This window comes from Sus scrofa, chromosome 5 (genome assembly GCF_054392235.1).
Source record: "Sus scrofa isolate SSC_HxYL_T2T_F1_AM1 chromosome 5, Sscrofa_HxYL_maternal_Yorkshire_Landrace_v2.0, whole genome shotgun sequence".
NCBI classification, from domain to species: Eukaryota; Metazoa; Chordata; class Mammalia; order Artiodactyla; family Suidae; genus Sus; species Sus scrofa.
The window spans coordinates 24,370,945-24,389,018 of record NC_139387.1 but is presented as its reverse complement, the minus strand read 5'-3'; the positions used below and the strand labels follow the sequence as shown (position 1 = coordinate 24,389,018).

General features: G+C 36.4%; 2 protein-coding genes across 2 annotated transcripts in view; one reads left to right on the top strand and one right to left on the bottom strand.

The window, feature by feature from the left end:
* The window catches only part of LOC146403237 (olfactory receptor 6C3-like), a 555,083-nt gene that overhangs the window by 46,018 nt on the left and 490,991 nt on the right, over positions 1-18,074 (bottom strand). The gene's annotated exons all lie outside the window — the stretch shown is intronic.
* LOC146403251 (olfactory receptor 6C2-like) lies at positions 9,490-10,526 on the top strand. The gene has a single exon (XM_084955895.1). The coding sequence runs from the start codon at positions 9,588-9,590 to the stop codon at positions 10,524-10,526; it is 939 nt and encodes a 312-aa protein (XP_084812021.1). The 5' UTR covers positions 9,490-9,587.

Here is an 18,074-nt window from a genome sequence, read left to right as displayed (position 1 = left end):
TCATCCTTTTCTTTTTACATGGTCTAAACGTTGGGGGTCAGCTGATCAATTTTGTTACAAGACACCCTCATGTGAGCTATTCAAGTTATTCCTCCAGTTATCTGCTTCTTTTTTTTTTTTATGGGGGGGGGGGCTGCCTCCATGGCCTATGGAATTCCCCAGGCTTGCAGTTGAATTGGAGCTGTAGCTGTAGCTGCCAGCCTATGCCACAGCCAGAGCAAAACCAGATCCTTAACCCACTGAGCTAAGCTAGGGATCAAACCCACATCCTCATGGATACTAGTCTGATTAACCCACTGAGTCACAACAGGTACTCCTTCTGCTCAATAGTTGTTTTGTTTTGTTTTGTTTTGTTTTGTTTAGGGCTACAGGTATGGCATATGGACATTCCTGGGCTAGGGATTGAATCAGAGCTACTGCTGGCTCACCCCACAGCCATAACAACGCCAGATCAGAGCTGTCTGTGACCTAAACCACAGGTCACGCAATGCTAGATCGCCAACCCACTGAGCAGGGCCAAGGATCAAACCCGCCTCATCATGGATACTAGTCAGGTTCATTTCTGCTGAACCACAATGGGAATTCCTGCTTATTAGTTTGTAAGCCATCTTATTTCAATGTTTAGGAGAGTTAACAATTATATCATTCTATTGATCATGTAATACAGTTCATCATTGGCCTTATTTTAAGGTAGAACTAATCAGTATTTACCTATTCATTAATCACTGTAATTTCTTATTTGAACCATGCTGGGACTGTGTTAAACCCACATGTGTCATTCTGCCTATCAAGAGTGCATGGTCTGGGAGTCTTGTATTCAGTATACACTGTTTGATCATAAATCCAGAGATTGCACCCACCTTTCCACTGTGCTCAGCGGGGCCAGCTTTTTATGAAGCTCAGTAGCTGAGAACTCAGATGTCCAAGCTGGAATCATAGAATCCACATGTACATGGAATTCCCTTTGCTACCCTGGAGCCTCCTCCCCCTCCATGGTAAACAGTAAAAATTCATAGGTCCTGATAGCATCACAGCCATCATACCTACTGTGGAAATAGCTACAGATCTTTTATAAATGTGGGTCAGCTATTGAGAGAGAAGTATGGGCCTTTAAAAGCAGCAATATTGGAGCTCTTTCTGGGCATAGAGATATACAGACTGAGGCAGGAAAGGGGAGGCCAAGGGTGTTAGGGATTCAGAGAAGGACAGGCTTGGTGAAACGGAGGCAAGAGCACATCTATTTTTCTATGCTATTGTCAGTATAGTTTTCTTCTTTATCAGGGGAGTTATTATTATTCTTGGGCCTCTGATTTCCATGTAAAATTTAGAATCAGATTGTCAATTTACACAAAAATAATTTGCTAGGTGTTTGATGGAGTTTGTTTTTCATCAAAGGACTGATTTGAAAACAATTTACATTTTAGAGTATGGAGTCTTCCAATCCATTAACACGGCATCTGCATTCATTTAATTTCTTTTAATATTTTGTAGTTGGAAGTAATTATAGGTCCATGTCCAGCTGTGGGCTGTGGTGGTCTGGCCACCATCAGAGATAACTGCCCCTTCCCTGCTCAGATGCTGCTTTGGGCCTGGGCTACCTCTGTGTCTCCAGCGGGGCTCGCTGCTTGGTTGTGGCAGCCCTTGCTCCACCATGGAGCTGCATTGTGAAGCAAGGAGGCTGGAGTGTTTGCTGGGCTCAGGATAGGGCACCTGCCATCTTCAGTGTGTTCTCAATCTACCCTTCCCACCTACCTTGAAGCTACCAAGGGTTGTGCACTCCTCACAATCAGAGTCTAAACTTCCTGAAGCCTCCTATTTGTCCCATGGGCCCTCCTATATGCCAAGGGCTTGTCTTCCCTGTCAGACCCCAGGGCTGGGGCACCCAGTATGTGGCTCACACTGCTCACTCCCAGGGAGGATCTCCGCCCTCTCTGAGCCCTCCCAGGGGCACAGGTCCCAACCTGATGATTGCTTTTCTTTCCTTCCTCCTCAATTCTGGGTGGTTCTTTCTTACAAAGTTGTTTGTGCAGGAGTCTTTCTGCCAGTGTCCAGTTAGTTTTCAGTGAGGCTTGTTCCACATATAGATGTATCTTTTGTGTATTCACGAGGGAGATGAATTCTGTGTCCTCCTACTCCACCTCGTGATCCAATTGCCTGTAGCAAGTAACTTCTGAATATAATGAGAGAGTAGATATACTTAACAAATAATAAAAATGAAGCTATTGAAGATGAATCCATAAAATCTAATACCAATGCAGTATTCCCTCTAGAAAAAAAATAGCTGGATAAAAAATGGATGTAATTATAGAGGAAAAAAATTTCCTTATTGGTCAATAACATTTTAATTACCAAGTGAGAATCAAAAAAAAAAAAAAAAGGAAATGATTACCTAATGGTAAATTAAGAATACATATAAATAAAGAAAAACCTAAACACTTCACGGAGAACTCTACCCAACTTTCTATGATAATCTATAATCTATGTGAGAAAGAAACTGAAAGAGAATGGCTGTGGGTACGTGTATAATTGAATCACATTGATGTATTGCAGAAATTATTTCAACCTTGTAAATTAACCATACTTCAATAATACTTTAAAAAATAAAATTATAAAATTAAAAAAATCCTAAGCACCTCTTAGGAATAATTATCTGTCAGTGTACTGTATTGCATTGTATTAATGGATCAATATATGAAATAGGTTCATCATTGGAAGTCCTAGTAAAAGAAGATGAAATTGCACCAGGAAAATGATTTCTAATAAAAAATTATACATATGAGAAAGGAACAATTTTTGTTTGAGACCAAATTAATGCAATTTAAGAAATGAAAGCAATCAAAATATTTTACTTGTAATATAATCAATAGAATTATGTAATGGTATACTCCACCAAGAAAGAAAAAATGCATTCATCCAAGAGAGGAAAATATCTTTAGGGTAATAGGAGTAGGGTAGTTATAGGTTTGAATAACACTTATTCTTAAAACTAAAATAACATTGGTGATAAAAAAATTACAATCTCAATATAAGACATGAGTCAGTAGTCTCCTATACAGAACAAGTGGAAGAAGAAAAAAAAAGTGGTCTAAATGATTTTAATTACTAGGAATGAGGGCCTAGATATTGATTCTTCCTAGATATTGCAAGAAAAATCAAAATTAAATATGTGTGTTAAAGTATTAAGGGCAATCCATGACAAAACAAATGTACTTAATACTACTGAACTGTACTCTTAAAAGTAGTCGAGATGGTCAATTTTACATTATGTGTAATTTACCAAAATTATAAAAAAATGAGAAAGTGCAAACAAAAACAAATATATCTTGAGCATAACCACACATAATACAAAAACACAGGTAAATCCTCTTCAGAAGATGTCAAACATAATGAGCAATATAGGAAGACAACTCTCAAAGTCAATATTGGAATATTTAACTTTGGTATTCAACAAAAATAGTTTAAAAGCAGATAACCATAACTTCATTTTAAAAGCGTAAGTTATGAAGAATAGATTGAAAAATATTTGAATCAATCAGAAAATATGAATTTTTTTCTGAAATGTAACTGGATATTTTATTCATTTATTTGTTTATTTTTAGTGCCTCAGGCATGGCGTATGGAAGTTCTCAGGCCTGGGATTGACTCAGAACTACAGCTTCCATGCCAAATTCAAGCCATGCCTGCCACCTACACCACAGCTTGCAATAACACCGGATCCTTAATTCACTGAGTGAGGCAGGGATTGAACCCACATCCTCATGGATCCCAGTCAGGCTCTTGACCCACTGAGCCACAACAAGAACTCCCGTTTTCGTATATTTTTATTTTAATTTCTTCCAATATTTTTCCGTCATCCCTGCCCAGAAGATTATAGACAAAGATATTTGTTAAAAAGGCATTTTGCATCAAACTGATAAATGATTTTAAGAAGAAACTGCACAGATGTATAATAAAAAAATGTAGAATCATATAATCAGTTTGAGGAAGTCATTTTTTAGTACTAGTGAAACAATTTTTTAGACATCACAAAGTTTCAATGGTTAGAATTGATTTCAAATTATGATGGAATTCTCCAAAAAGAAATATTATATAACTCCCCAAATGATGAAACAAATTTATAATTATTCAGATTAAATTAATTTATTCAAAATTTTATTTATAAATTAGTTTGAAAAACAACTTGTGTAGAAAGTTTCACATTTGTGAATATACCAATTAATATGAATATTTTTACATAGGAAATTTCTGGAAAGGAATAATCTGAGATATTATAGGTGGTTATTATATTAAGTTTAACTCTTCTGTTTTTTAGTTTAATTTTATAATAAATAGGAATGCAGTTAAATTAATTAATTTTTTTTTCTCTTGGCCACATTTGGGGCCAATGGAAGTTCCCAGGCCAGGGATCAAATATGAACCAGAGTGATGACCTGTGCCACATCTGTAGCAATGCTGGATCCTTAACCCACTGTGCCACAACAGGAACTCCATAAATAGCAATTTTAAACATAAGTAGAAAGTACTTTACTCTTCTCAGTAAACAACAATTACTAGATATTGCAAGAAAAATGTGTGTGTTAAATATGAAGGGTAATATACAATAGTAGGAACTTATTGCTACTGAACTGTGCTTTTAAAATGATAAAGATGGTAAACTTTATGTTATGTGTAATTTACCATAGTTATACAAAGTAAAAGGAGAAAGTATAAACAAACCAAAAAAATATATATTGAGTGTAACCACAAAAAAAATAAAATGTTGTATCTAGTTTATAATAAGCAGCAATTACTTAATGTAAACATGGAGAAGGGGTAATTATTCTGTTAGCAGCTATCAGTCACTATAGATGTTTTTGAACAAGAGGAAGAGAATGTAGACTTATTCTTTGTCATTTTATTTTTATTTTGTGTGAAAGTCCTGTGTTCAATGTCACTGTGGAATCTTCAGCTCTCTGAGGACACTGTCCCCATGGCTGCATGTTTCAGGACCTTTGCCAAATGATTGCTCAAAAGATTCATAAGTGACCTTAGGACCTAGTTTACCTAGGATTCATGTTTATTCACTTGGCTTCAAATTTGGCAAATAAAACAAACATCAATCTTCTTACTGTCAGAAATTCTCATTTTTGTCTAGGAAGTTTGCATTATCATATCTCTCCAAACAGATATTCCTTCAGACCTTGGAACAGCAAATATCTTTCAAAGGAACACTAATACTTTGGTAGGAGAGTCTTGGCCACAAGGTAGAAACCAAAGAATCTGATATATCATTGGCATCGCAGAGTTGCCTGTGAGGTGAGGATGGGTTAATGAGTAAGTGTGACCCCCTAGAATCCACATCCAAGCCTACGCAAACATATTCTTCATCCTTCTAAACCACAGGAATAAATAACCAATTGAACCCATTATGTCTGTTGTCTTTGAGAGACTTAGAAAATTATCTTTCTTTTCTTTTTCTTTTCTTCTTCTTCTTTTTTTCTTAATGGCTGTACCTGTGGCATATGGAAGTTCCCAGGCCAGGGACTAAATCCAAGCCATGGCTGCTACCTCTGCTGTAGCTATGGCAATGCAAGATCTTTAACCCACTGCATGGATCTTTGGATTGAACACACGCCTCTGTAGCGACTCCAGCTGCTGCATTCAGATTCTTAATCCACTGTGCCTCAGCAGGAACTCTGAATATTATTATTTCTTAAAAACAGTTTGATATTTATTACCAAAATTAGAGAGATGTGAATAGTTAATTGAATTTTGATTGTAAGAAACAACAATTCATAATGTTGAATTGATTCAGAGACTGGTAGGGCTGGGTGTATGCATTAATAAATAGCAGGCAGTCTAAAAACAGGTGCAGTGAAGGACTTCTAGAAGCAGCCTTGAATTGGAAATTATCTGCTGAAGTGATTAAGATCCTTGCCCTTTTGAAATGTTCAGTACCCTAAAAGGCAAGAGGTGTAGAAGATAGCAGTCAAACAATTGTGTCAGTTGATTTTCAAGATATTTGGGAATAGGAACAGGGCCTGAAGTTTTCAGAGCTGTGTAAAACTGGAAGTCTCAAGACTGAAGCAAAGAGAGGTAGGTGAGCAGTATTTGCAATCTTCTTCTATATTTGAGTCCATTATTCTGTTTTATTACTGTCATTATTTAATCTATTGTTAATATTTGTTCAGTTTATTGTTATACATGATGTGTACATACTTGGGAGAGCATCCAGCTCATCCTAAAAGATGTTTTAAAACAAGGCAATCCTCCATCTCTTTAATGGAGCCCGTAACTCTGGGAGATTCATTATGGGAAATGGGCATATGAGTATCCCCTACTCCTGCAGGAGAGGAAGATTTCAAAGCAATCAACTAACACCCTCACACAGTAGATTAATTGGAATTTCTAAAAGAAATTGTTTTTTTAAAAAACTTTATTGATGACCTTGAACAAAAATTGATGAGTGAAGTCATTTGAGCAGATGTTAGTGTATTGAGTTGGTGCTGTTTGAACACACACCACAGAGCAGTTGTTGGTCCAAATCCAGAATTCAAGAGTCCTTAATTTCTGGTGTTAATATGTTTCTGACAGGCATATTGAGGGAACATGAATACAAGCCATAAAAGGAAAGTTATTTCTCTGAGAAACACCGTGATAAGTCATTTAACACTTTTTGGCCCCAATGCAGATGTATATATGTGCTGAGTAGCTAGGCTGTATTGTGATTTAAGGGCCTCTTAGAACATTTCCTCCACCAAATATAAAAGCCAACAAGAATCCGTGGAATTATAGGCAGGGATATGGCAAAGGTAAGAGGTGTCAGAGTTTTAAAATTGAGTCTGTGTATTAAACAATATAAATTGTTTAACCACTTATTAGATCTGAGGGTAAGGTGATAATACAGAATTAATTCTATATCTCAGACTTCTTCAGTTCATGGTTATTATATTAAATGAGATTAATATCCTATTTCCACTAATTTTTTTACATCCTCTCTTGAGCATTGGGTGTGACAAAACATGTAGAAAGGTCTTAATGTGGTTTGGGAGATTTGGAGACTCCTCTGAAGAGTCTCAAAAGAAAAGAGAGGAACAAGTCCCTGGATGCTGGGTATGGGTCAGAACGAGCAGGGGGAGTGAGATACAAATGGTTAGATGACAATACTTTCCAGACAGGTAGTCCATGTAAAGTGACTACAATACCTGACTTTCCCTATGGTGTGCTTTTAGAGCTACTCTCTGTAACTTCAGAATCGACAGACCAACCAGCCAACCAACCCACCAGACTTCCCCATGTTTGAGTCAGGGAAACAACAAAATTAAGTAAAAGTACCTGCAGTGTCACTAGAGCTTCAAGATACAGTTACACTGAGAGAATGATAGCTTGTTCTCAGTTATTAATGTAGGGCAATCAGTGTTGACTTTGGTTTTAGTGTAGTGAGCAAGGAGTATGGCAGGAGTTATGGCAGGAGGAGCAGTTGATGAGGCATTCCACTGCGAACATGTTCACTTAGAGAGACGGTGAAATCAGCAGGTGAAGATGTTTAACATCAGAGATCACATCAGGGAGTTCCCATTGTGGCGCAGGGGAAATGAATCCAACTAGGAATCATGAGGTTGCGGGTTTGGTCCCCTGGCCTCACTCAGTGGGTTAAGGATCTAGCATTGCCATGAGCTGTGGTGTAGGTCACAGACGTGGTTCGGATGCCACGTTGCTGTGACTGTGGCGTAGGCCAGCAGCTGCAGCTCCGATTTGATCCCTAGGCCTGGGAACCTCCATATGCTGCGGGTGCAGCCCTAAAAAGACAAAATAAATAAATAAATAAAGAGATCACATCAAAGATGCAATGGTTAGGAGTTTCCAGTGTGGTGAAGTGGGTTAAGAACCTGAATGCAGAGGTTCAGGTTGCCATGGAGGTACAGGTTTAATCCCTCCCCCAGGATCTTCCATGTGCTGCCCATTTGGCAATAAAAATAAAAGATTCATTATTTTAAAATTATCAAATTTTAAATGATAAATGGAAGTCATGGGATTTAATTAATTTCCAGGAAAAACATATGGATAAAGATGAATAGGGGAAGAGATAATTTTCCATGGGAAACCAGATGGGCAAAACAAGGACCAGGAGTGTGGATATGGTGCAAACAAAGTATCTAGCACAATGTAAGTAGGAGGAGTGATTGACAGCACCAAATGCAACAACAGGTGTAAATAAAATGACTCTACTTCCTTGAAACCTAAAGAAAGGAACAGTTAAACACTTAAACTTGCCAAGTGTGGTTTCAGTGGAGTGGTGAGTTCAGAAAACATACCATAAGCAGTTGAGGAATAGGTTGGAAGTCTGGAATTAAAGACAATTATTAAAATTTAAGGATAGAAGTGAGATTGAATATTGTCGTTTATACTTGTAGAGCTAATTATAACATCAGAGACTTGATAACAAGGGGTCTTGAGTGTTTCAGGCAAATATCAGATTGAGTTAAAAACATTAAGAATAGTATCCTTGAGCTTCGCATTGAACATCTTTTAATTTGGTGAATTTGGTATGAGTCAAAATACTCCCTGTGTTGTGCACCAAGGTGGACAATCAGTGACAATCAGACAAAGACATAAAGAATTTGAGGAAGTCATGGGAAATATTTAGGAAAGGAATTTCTTAATACAGGAATTATCCTTTGTAGATTAAATATAGGTTTGATCATGGCAGTGGAATAGAGTCTTCAATTGCTTTGGCAAATGAATATGGAAACCCTTATGTGTTTTCAATTTATCCAGGAAAAAAGAAGCCAGCAACAATCCCTGGAAATAGAGTCAGGGATTTGGCAAAATGAAGAGGTATCAGAGATTTAAGTTAAAGTAGATAATTAAAACTGGGTAAAATTTGAGTTAGTGATAAGGGAAATATTCTTTGAAAAAAGATACCCTAAAGTTTGTGATTTCACTGCTCCTGGGTGACAAGTATGATATGAAAAAAAAATCTATTCCAAAGTATAAATTAAAAGAGCAACATTCATTTAAAAAATTTTCAGGGAAAATTGTACTTTAATTGGAATGTATCATTTAAAGACCCTCAAAATTAAATATATTTTCAAATACAGGTTATGACTGTTTATTAGACTGAAAAATAATTTTAATGATATTTATATTTATTAATTTTAAATTGAAATATAGTTGACTTACAATATTATGTTAATTTTGGGTGTAGGACATAGTGACTCAATATTTTTATGGATTATATAGAAAACCTCACAGAGCAGAGTGTCTAATTTTCTTGAAATTTTGGTTTCAGACACATGTAAGAATATATTTGTGTGTGTGTGTGTGCATGTACACTGGACTGTCATATAAAATGTCTATCATATTGTATGTTGTGGTCAAAAATGTTTGAAAACCATGTTTCTAACTTATCAAATGATAAATCAACAGAGCTAACTGACAGCATCAATTACTTTGATTACAAAAAATATCAAATAAACAAAATGCATGTAAAATACATTGCATGGCTTTCCTAAACAAAAGTCATTCTAAACATTTTTCTCACCCTCTTCTCAGATCTTACCTTCTTCAGTTTTATATGCAGATTGGGCAGAACTCGGGACCCAGGAATGAGAAACCACACGTCACTAACCCGTTTCATTCTCCTAGGATTGACAGATGACCCACACATGCAGATTTTGATTTTTCTATTTCTCCTTCTCACCTACATGTTGAGTCTAACTGGCAACCTGATCATCCTCCTCCTCGTATTAGTGGATTCTCATCTCAAAACTGCCATGTACTTTTTTCTCCAAAATTTTTCCTTCTTAGAAATCTCCTTCACTTCTGCCTGCATTCCTAGATTCTTGTACAGTATATCAACAGGTGACAGGGCCATTACCTATAACGCGTGTGCATGCCAACTATTTTTTACATACGTGTTTGGAGTAACAGAATTTTTTCTCTTGGCCGCCATGTCTTTTGATCGCTACGTGGCCATCTGCAAACCCCTGCATTACGTGACCATCATGAACCAGAGGATCTGCCGAAGGATTGTCTTCTGCTGTTGGATGGCCACCTTGTTGATCATCTCCCCACCGTTTAACTTCGGACTGGCCCTGGAATTCTGTGACTCTAATGTCATTGACCACTTTGTCTGTGATGTTAATCCACTCCTGAAGATCGCCTGCTCAGAGACAAGGTTCATTGAACAGATGACTCTTGCTGGCTCTGTGCTGATCTTTATCCTGACTCTCGTATGTGTGGTTTTGTCCTATGTGTATATCATCAGAACAATTCTAGGATTCCCCTCTGCCCAGCAAAGGACAAAAGCCTTTTCTACCTGTTCTTCCCACATTATTGTGGTTTCCATCACCTATGGCAGCTGCATCTTTGTCTACATCAAACCTTCAGCAAAAGATGAAATGACCATTAATAAGGGAGTGACGATACTCACTACTTCCATTTCCCCCATGTTAAACCCATTTATTTATACTCTGAGGAACAAACAAGTGAAGCAAGCCTTTAACGACTCAGTCCAAAGAATTATATCACTCTCAAAGAACTAGGGGAATGTTGAAGTCAGGATCCCTAAGAAGTTTTCTTGTGTGTCTCTCCTATCTTGTCTCTCTCTGAACTAGATTTAGTCTTCCGTTCTATATTGATTTTGATCAGGTCACTCCTGTTCTCTTCTTATAAACCAAACTCTTTCAGAATTATACCCTTTATACAAAAGAGAAAACAGTTGTTTCAGGAAATCTAAGGATGACCCCACTCTCAACGTTTCCTCATCAGTGCTGAAATGATTGCACACCATTTTTCCAAAACAAAAACCAAAAAACAAAAACAACAAAAAATTTAGTGAATTATCTTTCCTTACAGAGAGAAATAATATTAAGAAGAAAGAGTACTTTTAATATTAAAAAGAAACTAAGTGTGACAAGGAAAATAGTTATCAAAATCCCAAAACATAATTTAAAATTAGGAATAAGTATAAAGATTTAGGATTTCAAAACAGCATTTACTACTGAGGAAACTTTAGAATCACAAGTTACATATTTATTGAATGGATCCAATTCAATAAAAAAGTTATTCAAAAATTGTTAACAGGATATGTATTAAAATAAATAATCAGCAAGTCAAATATACAGGATGAAGAAAAAATATTACAATATAAATACTAATAGCAATGACGTGATTCGCTTTTTTAAAAGATTGAAGGGTATTTAGTTTATGATGTTTCAGGTGTACATGTATGCCAGAGGCCAGCTCCAGCAGCCGGGAAGTGTACACTTTTTCCCGATTGGAGATGGACGGTGTCAGCGAAAATGTACATACGGAGACAACCTCTTTGTCCCTTCTTTCAGGGCGCTGGACTGCTCCAATTTTATTGGCATAGGTGGTTGATTATATAGACAGTTTTTCACTACAGATTACATCACAGTGTTAAAAGGACACTGGTTAACTATTACATGGTATAGCAGCTATACATCATGTTTTAAGATCTTTATCTTAACTAAGTGGGTACAATTTAGGGGCAATTAGGTACAATACATCATGTGGAAAGGAGGAGACTCAGTACAAATCATCCCATGGCCAGCCAGTCTCCAGAAGTTGAAGAGGTCACAGACACAAGAATTTGGCATTCACAAATCTTGTTTTTAGACTGGTGCTTATCTTTAAAGCGTTATGGCAGGGAGACAGTGTAAGTAAATATAAACCAACTTAACTAAGCTAGCTATCACTTAAAAACTTTTAAAATCAAGGACAAAACTCACAGCTAGGTTTCTTGGATAATATATGTCTAACTTCTATGAACCTCATTAAAATCCTAACTCTAAAGTTTACTATATAACTAGTTAGTAAATAAACACTATGTTTTAACTAAGTTGGATTTAAATAGGGGAAAGTCCTTCAGGATGAAATTCTTATTATTATTGTTGTAACTTTGTTAAATCACAAATCACCACAGGGAAAAAGGAATGGAAAATAAGAATAATAAGTAAATAATCAGGAAAGACTGAGGAAAACTGAATAACAAATACAACAACAGGAAAGACTAGGTCACCGGAGAAACAGTCCATGTTCTCCAGTGCAAACATGGAAATTGTTTTCCCAGGAAAGCCCCAATTCTTCCCCATCAACATCAATATGAGAGCTTGTAACCTGAGGCCTGCCCTCGGCTTGTACCATGCAGGCAGGCTTTCATCCTGACCAGAGGCCCATTTTGGCATGCACCGTTCAGGTGAGCTTTTATCCTGACCAGAAGCCCACCTTCAGCTTGTGCAGTTCAGGTAAGCTCCCTTCTTTGGTTAGGAACCTGCCTTCAGGTTTTTTTTGCCATCAGGCAAGGTCCTTGCTTTGAGTCCCTGCATTTTCTCAGCTCCCCGCACGTATATGTCATTCAGTTATAATGTATACAGATATATCTATTCTTTTTCAAGTTCTTTTCCACTATAGGTTAACACAACATACTGAATATAGTTCCCTGTGCTATACAGTAGTACTTATTTTTTTAATCTATTTTATATGTAGTAGTGTGTATCTGTTAATCCCAAATTACTAATTTGTCCCTCCCTCCTTTCCCACTTTGGTAACCATAAGTTTGTTTTCTATGTGTGTGAATCTATTTCTGTTTTGTAAATGAGTTCATTTGTATCATTTTTTTTAGATTCCACATATAAGTGATTTGTCTGATTTTTTTCACTTAGTACACTAATCTCTAGGTCCATCATTGTTGCTGCAAATGGCATATTTTCATCCTTTTATATGGATAAATAATATTCCATTGCATATATGTACCACACCTTCTTTATCCATACATCTGTCAATGGACATCTAGGTTGTTTCTATGTCTTGGCTATTGTGAATAGTGCTGCAATGAATATTGGGTTGCATATATCTTTTTGAATCAGAGTTTTCCTATTTTTGATATATATGGCCAGAAGTGGGATTGCTGGATCATATGGTAGCTCTATCCTTAGTTTTTTAAGGAATTTCTATACTGTTTTCCACAGTGCCTCACCAATTTGCATTCCCACCAAGTGTGTAGGAGGGTTCCCTTTTCTCCATACCCTCTGTAACATTTATTTTTTGTAGACTTTTTTGATGATGGCCATTTTGACCAGTGTGATTTGTGTTTCTCTAGTAATTAAAGATATTAAGTATCTTTTCATGTGCCTGTTGATCATCTGTAGGTCTTCTTTGGAGAAAAGTCTATTTAGATCGTCTGCCTCTTTTTCAATTTTTTTTCTTTCTTTTTTTTTTTTTTTTAAGCTATATAGGCTCTTTGTACCTTTTGGAAATTAATTCCTTGTTGGTTTTATCATTTGCAAATATGAAATGATTTCCTTCTTGAAAATGAAAACTATAGTCATTTCAAATTTTCACCCAGTGATAGTGCTCAAAGAAAAATTGACACTTAATTAGTTGTTAAATTCTTCACCAACTTGAACTTCTATAGGCCAGCATATTTAAACTTCCTTTGTCATTGCTCTCTTACTTGAGGCTCCTGATCATACCATGGCTCTGGTAGGCAGGAATTTTCCATTTATTTCAACTACGCAATCTCAGGGTGCTCCAGTTTAAATGACATTCCCACAGGGACTCTCTTGCTCTTCTTGTCTTAGTCCTCTTCTACCAACACTACCAGAAAGCCTGGATTAATCCTACTCATCCACATTTGTGTTATTACTTATCTGCTGCTCTCATATCACTTAATTTCATGGTTGCTTACTTATCCTTATTCTACTTTAATATAGTAAATAGCTTAGAGAAGTCTATCTTATATGCCAAGTTCTAGGATGTTTTATGCTTGACATTCAGACAAATATTAGTTATATAATAGATAATCTTTTGACATGAAGTTTGATAATTTTAAATTTTTTGTATTAAAGTACAGCTGATTCACAATGTTCTGTCACTTTTTGCTGTATAGCAAAGTGACCCAATCATACAAAAATATGATGTTTGATGCTTCTGATAATGCAAATGAGAATTTTTATGTGAAGATAAAAAATAAAAAAGTTAACACATGGCATTAATCTGTGAACAAAAAAAGAAAGGAAGGCATGGTAACAGTATCTGTCCTGTTAAAATGTTTATTTTTAAATTTCCTTAAATTTAAATTGAAACAGATTAAAAGCCAAAAGTTATGAAAAAGTCATAATCGCAATTAACCTGAAAATTACCCTAAAAGTGATTTATAGTCATAAAAGTCCATTAAAAAAAGTGTAGAGAAATAAAAGTTTAAAAAAATGAACTATTGCTAACAAGTAGGATCCAATATTTATTTTATTGATTTTGAAAGGAAAAGTCTGTTCAACTAAATGTATGTGCTTCTCCAGAGACATCAAGAGGATTTCCAGGAACAGCCCAAGAAATACCTCCTTGTACCACAGTTCCTGTTGTGGCTCATCGGGTTGAGAATCCGACCAGTATCCACGAGGATGTAGGTTCTAATCCTGGCCTCGCTCAGTAGGTTTAGCGGCAAGCTGTAGCTTAGGTTGCAGATGCAGCTCAAGTCCTGCATTTCTGTGACTGTGGCATGGGCCAGCAGCTGCCACTCTGATTTGACCCCTAGCCTGGGAACTTCCAATTGCCACAGGTGTGGCCTGAAAAAACAAAAACAAAAAACCCATCTAGTCCTAAAATTAAGCAAGCTGCATATCATAAACCAACTACAAAGATAAAATTAAAATGTAATGCCTTTATACACATATATTATTAATACTATGGTAATAATAAATGGTATTATACTTGAATAATATACCATAAAACTGTGATTATAATAAAAAAATGAGATTACCAATACTCAGAATTAAAGAGCCAGTGAAAGTGAAAAATAAAGTAAAAGCAAGAAAAAAGGAAAAAAAGTAAAAATGGCCTTGTAATTTGGACCTTCAACCTCACTGAGAAAAGTCTGCCTTCAGGCACTTTTTTGGGTGCTTATCGTCTGTTCTCCTATGACACAGATGTCTACTGTGAGTCCATCAAGACACTAGAAAGCCCTCCAGGAATTTCTCAAAATCTTAAGAGTGCTTGAGAGCGGCTTTCCAAGTTCAGTCCCCATCTGACGAAAAATATTCGGTGGCATTCCAGATTTCAACCAGAAAGAAACATGTGGGCAGGTATCCTAACTTGTGCTTATGGCTGTAGTTTAATTTCAGATTTCTAAAATACTTAGCTTCTCTGACTTTTTTTCCCCCTTAGGGCAACATATGGAAGTTTCCAGGCTAGTGTGCAAATCAGAATGGCAGCTTCTGGCCAACACCACAGCCACAGCAACACCAGATGCAGGCCGCATCTGAGATCTGCACTACATATCATGGCAACACTGGATCCTTTAACCCACTGAGTGAGGCCAGGGATTGAGCACATATTCTCATGGATACTTGTTGGATTCTTAACCCACTGAGCCACAATGGGAAATCCTCTGACTTCTTTAACCAAAGGGACAAAATTATTTTTCACACAAGCCTGCCTTATCCTCTGTGCTCACAGCTTGGTCGAACATGTACATCGTATCCATATTAGTTTTCTAAAGGATAACAAGGCTGTTGATTGGTATTATTTAATCACACATTCCTCAATATGAGTTCAGAACAAATTGAGAACTAAGCACAGGAGTCAAATAAGTCTAAATAGTTGTTTCATTCTTGATTAATGTAGATCGAAGAATATGGTTAAGATGAGAGAGTTTTCTTAAACTGGCCAAATTTACCTGCTGTGTTAGGAACCAGACACTTCTGCAATCCTTGGGTTTGCAGACACTCAGCCCTAGAGACGAATCAGTGCAGATGGAGGGAAGAGGACAGTGTGCCTGTTCACAGGGCACCAGCCGTGAGCAGTGATGTTATCTCAGTCTCAACTAGCAGGTACATTTGCTAGAAAATTATTCAGTCATCCAAATTTTTAAGCCATTTTCAAATGTCATTTTTAAACATTCACAGCAGGAGACCAGATATAATGACCAGACAGGTACCCATTGTCTAGATTCCATAATGATTAATTTACTAAAATTATTGTTCTCTATCAAGCTCTGCTCTTTTATTTTTGAGTATCATTTTACCTTATAGCATTCATTTTATTTCACTCACAAGTTTATCAGTAAGTGCATCAAACCGAAAAGAAAATTGTCTTTTACCCACCACCATCAAGCCATATCGATATTATCAACAATCAATATTATCAACAAATTGTAATAGACTCTCCTATTCAGAGTGTCTTCATATTTCCCTGGTTTACATAAAGATGCTTTGTTTTCTGTTTCTGTTTGTTCACTTAGTTGTGTGGATCAAATCCAAACGAAGTTCACATCACCTTTGGTTTCTACGTTAATTACAACATTTTTCTTCTTCAGGGAAGAGGTAAGGATTTTGTGACTGCTGTATGGCTGATTTCCTGTTTAAATTCTTACCACTTCTCCTGGCCCAACTTTGAATTGGATTACTGTGTGTTCACATCCTTTCAATCATTAATTCCTGAGCCAGGCTTCTGTGACTCAGGGGATACCTGGAAGATTACAGCTTTTCTACAAATCAGAGGCAGGCAGAGGACATGGGGGAGGGATCCCCAGAGTCTCCTGCTCAGTTATATATATATATAGTGTCTATATCACATTTTACTTTGCAGAATCAACACCTGTTTGACTGCAAATACAGAGTGATCTTGGACTCAATACTAGAGTATACATACTTCCTTGTATCTTGCATAATAACACTGCCCTCACTGTTACTGCATCTGTTTAGTTGACAGTCCAACATGCAGGTTTACTTGCTACAAAATGCATATTTGTCCTAACTTTCCTAGTTTTAAACAGAGCCCTTGGTCAGCTATTTTTAAAAATCAAATTGTGTCTTAATCTCTAGCATCTTTCAATTCTAGTCTCATGACAATTCTAAGCATCTTTCTCTAGTCTCATGATTTTAGTAATCAATCTTGGAATAATTTTAGGCATTAGCTAAGTATGTTGGCTATTTTTTCTCAGAATAACCAGATAGAAAAACACTGTTGACTGAAAAAAAAAAAAGCCACAACCTAAAAGTTGAGATTTATGCTTTATTTGATGGCCTTACTAAGGACTATAAAGTCAGGATGCAGGCTCTCAGATAGCTCTAAGGAACTGTCCAAATAGGTAAGGGAGGAGCCAGTATTTTTTTGCTGAAAAATAGAAAGAAAGACATGTAGTTTTTTGTTCAGTAATCAAAAAACGACTGCTAGTTGCAACAGCAGACATCTCAAGTTACTGATTTTAGTGCTTTTCTATATGTGGGAAGATGCAAGAATCTGGGCTTATTTAGCCTATTCCATTGACATGCATCTTTATCCAATGGGGGGGGGGCTGCAATGGCTGATGGCTTGATGACTGCAACATCTTTTGTTTACTTAAATGGCAGGTGGCATTCTTTGTCCACAGCCCTCAAGTTTAAAGCTTTAATTTTGACAGGCATTTTATATGTTAAATCTGTAGATTCTTGCGAAATATTTTGCATCTTATCTTTATTATTGACTAAAATATAGAGTTATAGTGTGAAATATTTTTTCAAACTCATCATCATATGTACATTCATTTTTGTTCTATTAATAGAGCCTAATCTGTTAATTTCACATCATAAGGTTTCCAAGGTATTGAATTGAATAAATCTGGGAATCATTTTTTTCCTACTCTCAGATACTCCTATAAACCAATTCAAAATTCCAAGGAAATATAAAGGAGAGAGATTATATTATAAAAGCACATAATAAGGGTGAAAAAGTAAGTTGGTATATATATGGCAAGCCAGTTCTCAGCTGGATTTTAGAGAAAATTCAAAAACTTATCTCAGTCAGAGACTTGGAATTTGACCTCTGGCATTCATTTGATTGTTCCTTCAATGAGTTGCAAAACTCACTGTCTTATGGAATTTGAACTCAGGTATTTACACTTTCTTTTTTTTTTATATAAGGTATAGCAATAGTTTACTTTAAAATCAACTTGGTTAATAGAAAGAAAAAAATTCTACTGACTTCACTGACCTTGCTGAGATTTAGCCTGTATTGCGATCATTACCAGTAACATCACCATGTGCTCAGCGAACTAGACTAGACTATTAAAGTGCAATTTAGTATTATATGGG

Bases quoted from the DNA above. Each gene is read 5' to 3' on its own strand.
- LOC146403251 (XM_084955895.1), top strand. From the start codon at position 9,588: ATGAGAAACCACACGTCACTAACCCGTTTCATTCTCCTAGGATTGACA.